Source organism: Physeter macrocephalus, chromosome 16 (genome assembly GCF_002837175.3).
Source record: "Physeter macrocephalus isolate SW-GA chromosome 16, ASM283717v5, whole genome shotgun sequence".
NCBI classification, from domain to species: domain Eukaryota; kingdom Metazoa; phylum Chordata; class Mammalia; order Artiodactyla; family Physeteridae; genus Physeter; species Physeter macrocephalus.
This window is the reverse complement of record NC_041229.1, coordinates 60,871,599-60,878,934: the sequence shown is the minus strand read 5'-3', so window position 1 is coordinate 60,878,934 and position 7,336 is coordinate 60,871,599. Positions and strand designations below refer to the sequence as shown.

General features: G+C 40.4%; 1 protein-coding gene across 1 annotated transcript in view; it reads right to left on the bottom strand.

Annotated features, from left to right (window-relative positions):
• Positions 1 to 4,809: 4,809 nt before the first annotated feature.
• The window catches only part of RRM1 (ribonucleotide reductase catalytic subunit M1), a 35,550-nt gene continuing 33,023 nt past the window's right edge, over positions 4,810 to 7,336 (bottom strand). Inside the window, exons 18-19 of the mRNA XM_007116847.4 lie at positions 6,463 to 6,651; positions 4,810 to 5,424 (exon numbers count right to left, since the gene is read on the bottom strand). Coding sequence (XP_007116909.1) covers positions 5,239 to 5,424; positions 6,463 to 6,651 — 375 coding nt within the window. The 3' untranslated portion in view covers positions 4,810 to 5,238. The remainder of the gene's footprint in view (positions 5,425 to 6,462; positions 6,652 to 7,336) is intronic.

Sequence of the window (7,336 nt, the reverse complement as noted above, 5' to 3'; positions counted from 1 at the left end):
GAGAACTTCATCAACTTGGGAAATTGGGGCTGTGACCTCTGGGAACAAGAGAAAAGCAGGCAGTACTGAGGGACAGGCTGGAATTTCCTGAGATTATGGACTCAACAGCAGGTTCATTGTTGGTAAACTATTCCTTTTGGAATTCTTAGAATGCTGTTTTCACTCCAATAATAAAATTGCTTTTCCCTATTTATCCTGTTAGTTTAGTTTCTCTGTCCTCTTCTCCCTGACTCCTGAGAAAGCCCCCAATTAATATCTGGATATATGGAGCTCCACTGGAAGTTGTATAGAGCAAGTTGCACAGACCACGACTTGACCTGAACACCCAGTCTGAAACAAATAAACAGGCCAGGCTCTTCCCTGGTGCCCAGTCTCTCCCAGATACATAGTAAGACTTGACATGAAGCCCAGTCTCACCGAATATACAGGTCAGTCTTGATACCACCAGTCTAATGCAAGCACACAAGTTAGGTTCTAGAGTCCAATCAGTTCCAAACACAGGTGAGGCTCTGCCTGATATTCCCAGTCTGATATCCCCAGGCACACAGGTCAGGCCTACCCTAGGGGTCCAGTCTAGCCCAAACAGGTCAAGTCCAGCCAGGGGGCCCTCCAGTCTGACAGACACTAAAGCCAGGTCTTCTCCTTGGGACCCAAATTCATCCAAAGACCAGACTAGGCCCTTATCTGTACTTGAGCTTGACCCAAACCCATAGGTCGTGCCACTCTTTCCCATGGTAGCCAGTGTGATTTATCTAAGTCACCCCTACTTGAAAGACCTCCATAGTTGTCATCTATGGAATGGAGTATCTATCCTTCAGGGATGTCCCAGAAAGAGGCTATGGTGTCCCATACTGTGCAGGACCATCTGTAAACCAGTGAAGTTTTCTCTTCCTCTATCACTTGATAATATGGAATGTCCCATGAGGCCATGGGTGCAGGCTGGGAGACAGAGAGGGTGTAGCAGGAGCGAGAACCATGGGCATTTGGGCCAATTCTTCAGTAGATTACTTGTGCTTTCAGGGCCTGCTTGAGCCCAATCTTGTATATACCACTTCCATTTGATGATGGAATGCTACTATGCATGCCCAACTTTAGGCTTAGGGGGTCAGACAACACCCAGTTCATGACAGGCAGCTCAGGTTGCATGGTAACTTGGTGGTCTTTGGTTAGGCAGTCTCCAAGGCCCAGTAGCAGCCAAAAGCTGTCTCTCACAAGGTAAGTATTTTTATCAAGAGAGGATGGCAGGGCCTGCCAAAGGCTTCCAACAGCATCCACTGATACTTGAGCAGCTTGCATGGCAGACTGGACCTGTTGCAGAACCAGGTTTGTTCTTTGTCCTGGTCCCCACTCAAAACTAGCAGCTTTTAGGGTCACATGGTAAATGGGCCAGAGTAGCACATCCAAATGAGGAACATGTTGCCATGTCGCCTCCAAAATCCAAAGAGGCCCATTAGGCCTTATGCCTTTCTTTTGGTTGTAAGAGGAGCCAGATAGAAGAATTTATCCCTCATCATAGAAGGAATATCCCAACATGCCTTACACCATTGGACACCAAGAAATTTCACTGAGGTAGAAGGTCCCTGAATTTTTGTCCGATTTATTTCTCATTCTCTGACACACAAACGTCTTACCAGTAAGTCTAGAGTAGCTGACATTTCCTGCTAGGTCCAAACCGCATCTCAATGTAATGGAGCATTGTGATGTACTGTGGAAAGGAAAAGTGATCAAGATGAATTAAATTATGACACTGGGCTAGAGAGCTGATAACTGATACACCCCTGAGGCAGAACATATACATGGTCACTCAGACCCTTGCCTCTTTGTTTGATTAGGAGTATCCAGTGATGGTATTCTGCATGTCTCTATTGCCACATCACCCCCATGGACTATCAGAGCTCCCTTTACTACTGAAAAGTCATGCTTAAATCTCATCAAATTAGGGAACCAACTCAGAAAACTCGTCCTTAGGATTCCATTCCTCTAGAACCATTTCCAGTACCAGAACCTATATTGGTCAGTGTTCTCGTTCTCCAGAGAAACAGAATAAGGTGTGTATACACACACACACACACACACACACACACACACAATCTTATCTATATATTCAGTTGACCCTTGAACAATGCAGGGATTAGTTCCAGGACACACAGAGGATACAAAAATTCACGGATGCTCAAGTTCCATAGTGTCTATATCCACGGGTCCACATCCACAGACTCAACCAATCACAGACTGCATAGTATTGTAGTATTTATTGAAAAAATCCAAGTGTTAAGTGGACCCATGCAGTTCAAACTCATGTTGTTCAAGGGTCAACCATATACATCTCTCTCTCTCTCTCTATATATATATATATACATATATATACACACACACACACACACACACACACACACACACATATATATAAAGTAATGCAGGGGACTTCCCTGGTGGTGCAGTTGTTAAGAATCCGCCTGCCAATGCAGGGGACACAGGTCCAAGCCCTGGTCTGAGGATCCTACATGCCATGGAGCAACTAAGCCCATGTGCTACAACTACCCAGCCTGCACTCGACAGCCTGCGAACCCCAACTACTGAGCCTGCGTGCTGCAACTACTGAAGCCCACGCAACTAGAGCCCATGCTCTGCAACAAGAGAAGCCACAGCAATGAGAAGCCCATGCACTGCAATGAGTAGCCCCCGCTCACCACAACTAGAGAAAGCCCGTGCGCAGCAACAAAGACCCAATGCAGCAATCAATCAATCAATCAATAAGTAAATAAGTAAATAAGTAAATAAGGAATAAGTAAATAAGTAAGTAAATAAGTAAATAAATAAATAAATAAGTAATGGGCTCACAGTTGTAGAAATGGCAAATCCAAAACTGGCAGAGTAGGCTTCCAGGATGGAAACCCAGAGAACAGCTGATACTGCAGCTCACGTCCAATGGCAGTCTATAGGCAGAAGTCCTTCTCTCTCAGAGGACCTCAGTATTTTTCCTCTTAAGGACTTCAACTGATTGGATGAGGTCACCCACATTATGGAAGATAATCTCATTTACTCAAAGTCTACGAATTTAAATGCTAATTTCATCTTAAAAAAATACCTTCACAGCTCCATCTAGTGTTTGATCAAATATCTGGATACCATGGTCTAGCCAGTTGACACATAAAATTAACCATCACATAGCCTAGGCTTACAGCAAGCCTAACCAAGTATGGGAGTGTCCTAGCACAGAGCCAATCTGCAAAGACCAAGGAAAGCTGTCAAAACATTAACTGAATGACTTCACTGCAAAAACAGTTTAGTCTCAGAATATTTCAACAACAAAAAAAAATCACAGGCATTATAAAGAAACAGGAAAACATAGACCATTCAAAGGAAAAAGATAAACTGACAGAAACCACCCCTGAGGAAACCCAGCCGTCAGACTTTCTAGACAGACATTAAAACAACTGTCTTAAATATGATTGAAGAGCTAAAGGAAAACAAGGAAATCAGGAAAACAATGTATTAACAAAATCAGACTAACAACAAAGATGTAGAAACAATTAAAAGGAACCAAATAGAAAGTCTAGAGCTGGAAAGAGCAATAACTGAAATGAAAATTTCACCAGAGGGGCTCAACAGCAAAGCTGAGCAAGAAGAAGAAAGAATAAATGAACTTGAAGATAAGGCAATTGAAACTACTGAGTCTAAGCAGCAGAAATAGGATAAAGAAAAGTGAACTAAGCCTAAGGGACCTGTTGGGACATTGATAAGTGGACCAATAGATGCAACATTGGACCTCCAGAAGGAAAAAAGGGAAAGGGGCAAAAAAGATTACCTGAAGAAATAATGGCTGAAAACTTCCCAAATTTAACAAAAGATGTGAATATATCAATCCAAGCAGCTCAACAAATCCCAATTTGGATAAATTCAGAGACCCACACCAAGACACATTATAATCAAACTGTCAAAAGCCATTAGGATGGTTATTATCAAAAATACAAAAAATTAACAAGTATTGGCAAAGATGTGGAATAACTGGAACTCTCGTGTACTGTTGGTAGAAACGTAAAATGGTGCACTTGCTATAGAAAACAGTTCGGCAATTCCTCAAAAAGTTAAATACAAGATTACCATCTAGTCCAATAATTCCACTTCTAGGTACACACCCAAAAGAACGGAAAGCAGGAATTCAAACAGATACTTGTGCATCAATGTTCACAGCAGCATTATTCACAATAGCCAAAACGTGGAAATAACCCAAATGTGTGTATATATATATATATATATGTACATATATATATATATAGAGATATTACTCATTCTTAAAAAGGGAATGAAATTCTGACACGATACATAAACGAACCTTGAAAACATTATGCTAAGTGAAATAAGCCAGACAGAAAAGGACACATATTGTATGATCCCTTTTATTTGAGATACCTAGAATAAGCAAATTCAGAGTCAGAAAGTAGAATAGAGGTTACCAGGGAATAATGGGAGAAGGGAATGGGGAATTATTGTTTTATACATAGACTTTCTGTTTGGGATGATGAAAAAGTTCTGAAAATAGATAGTGGTGATGGTTGTACATTGTACATGTACTTAATGCCACTAAACTGTATGCTTTAAAATGGGTAAAACGGTAACATTTATGTTATGTATATTTTACCACAATTTTTTTAAAAAGAGGAAAAAGACATATATTAAAATCAGAATTCTATATGGTGTCTAAGTGATTTGTCTTAAAATTTCTTCCCTGAACTCTCAAATAACAAAAAATGCTTTTTCAAATTTGACCTTTGTATGAAAATAAATGACAAAATTAGTCTCACACAATCATTTAGAAATGTTTATCTTTATTTCAGAATGACCTATTAGGACCTTATCCAGATAAAGGTCCTGTCAGCACATCTCACGTGTTATGACTCAGTTTTGCTTCTACGGACACACCAGTCAAAGTCTCCTTACCAAAACTGAAGTCACCAGAAAAGGGGTGCCAGATGGGTGATGAAACCCTACTTAATCACTCCCTATTTGCGAGATGACTTCTTTTGCATTCCTAAAACATCTACTTTGATTCCCAATATATCAATTTTTAAAAATCACTACTTTCACTCTTATATAGAAACAGTACTTTAAATCAATTGATTCTTTTGCTGCAATAAGGTCCAGCAAAGCCTTATCACTTCAAGCAAACCTACTACACCTATCTATGCTCAAGTAGTTTGGCTATTAAAAAAGGGCTGGTCTCTTCTAAGCCTTTCCTCAGGATCCACACATCAAACATTCATCTCTATTTTCCAAAGAGCACACCATGGCTGCTGTGTTCCTCTCCTTCTCTTCTTCTTTTGATATCTTTTCCTTATCTTTCAGCTTTTCTTTATTTAGAGTGAACTGGATCGGATTAGCTGCTGGTCTTGTCCTTAAATAATACATCCCAGTCTTCAAACCCTAAAAGGGAAGTACAGACAACGAATTAGGAGAAGCTGTGAGAACACTAGACATTCAAGACCAATGTTTAAAATACATTTCCATAAACCAGGTCAAATTGCTTTCTAAACTTAGAATTATATCTCTTCTAGGAAGCCCTCTCAAAAATGCTTAAAGAGAGAAAGGGATGGTCAGACAGTATACTCTGTCCTTTTCACCCCTAAAACAAGCTTATCTCTTTGAAAATGTCAAATATTTTTGTTCTCTAGTCTTTTTGTTTGTTTGTTTTTATGTGTATGACTTCCAAGTGTGCCTAAGAAAACATGTTTGCCTTAGATTATAACTATTTAGAGGTCTAGACTGTATCTCTGTATAAGAACAGATTATGACTACTTCAAGGATAAGAATCACCATCCTCTATTCAGTATCCCCAGTCCTGGAACATAGTATAAGTTCAATAAAAGTTTGCTAAATAAAAAAAAAATTCATAATTCTATATAAACACCTAGAATATTGCTAGGGAATAAGAATACATGATAGACTCACAGGCCTTTACAGTTGGCAATGACTAGCTAAGTGATTGGCTTTTGTCCTGTAGATAGATAAAGTGGAGAAACAATGGATATTTTTGAATAGTGGGTTGACATGCGTAAAGTTTTATTTTAGGAATGGTAGCAGTACACAAGATGGCCTAGAGTAGAGATACCAGAAGAAAAGAGATCAGTTAAGAAGTTAAGAATAACAGCAGTGGAATAGAAGGTAAGACATTCAAGAAATAGTACAAAGGAACAACTGACACCACATGGTGAATGACTACATGGAGAGTAAAGGAAGGATCATAGGTAACTCCAAGGTTTCAAGCTTAGAATAAAATAATCCTAAAAGAAATAAGAAAATCCAAAGTGAGAGCTTAATCTGGTAGAAAACCCATGGGTTGGTTCTAACATACTGGACTTAAAGTGAAAGAACTTCCAGGTGGCAATACTTAATACGTAGCTAGAATATAAAACTCTGTTCCAATTCTAAAATATCCCAAGTTGGTTGACTTCCTCCACTAACCTGTTTCCAGCCATAGAAGTGCATACTAGTGAGTTTGCCATAGTTAGGCTCAGCAATATGTATGTTCAAAGACTGGCTTTGATCAATGAAAGCTCCTCTCTCAGCTGCCATCTTGAGTACGGTTTTCTGAGAGATTTCCCACACAGTCTTATAAAGTTGCTTCAGGTCATCAGGAATTTCTGGTATGCTCTGAAGAAAGGAAATCAAATGTTTATTGCACTCTGGTTGAAGAAAGCAGTATGATTAACAGAATGGTGACCCCCAGGGTCTGGCCTTGGTTCTACTTCCAGCCAGATCTGACCCTACCATTCCATTTAATACAGTATGATCCTTATCAAGTTTCCTAAGACTACTCACTTCTGGCTTACGAAGTCAAACAAAACCCCATCTAAACAACAAAATATCAATCTGGTGGTAGTTATTTAAGATTCATCTTTAATTGGTTAATGGCCAAAACATTCACTGAAAAGTCAGAGCTAAGCAACAATAAATGACCCTTAAGTTTTGCAGAAAATAAAAAAACTCAGGGCTGTAACTCACAGGGACATGACCCAAGGAAGCAATGAGGCAAAACCCTTTAAGCTAGGACTCCACAAACTCCATTTGGAGTCAACAGAAATAAGGCTTTCCTATTTCTTAGGTCTAGGGTTAGCTTGCATCAGAACACTGACTGGGAGCTTCCCTGGTGGCGCAGTGGTTAAGAGTCTGCCTGCCGATGCAGGGGACACGGGTTCGTGCCCCGGTCCAGGAGGATCCCACATGCCGCGGAGCAGCTGGGCCCATGAGCCATGGCCGGTGTGCCTGCGCGTCCGGAGCCTGTGCTCCGTAACGGGAGAGGCCACAACAGTGAGAGGCCCGCGTACCGCAAAAAAAA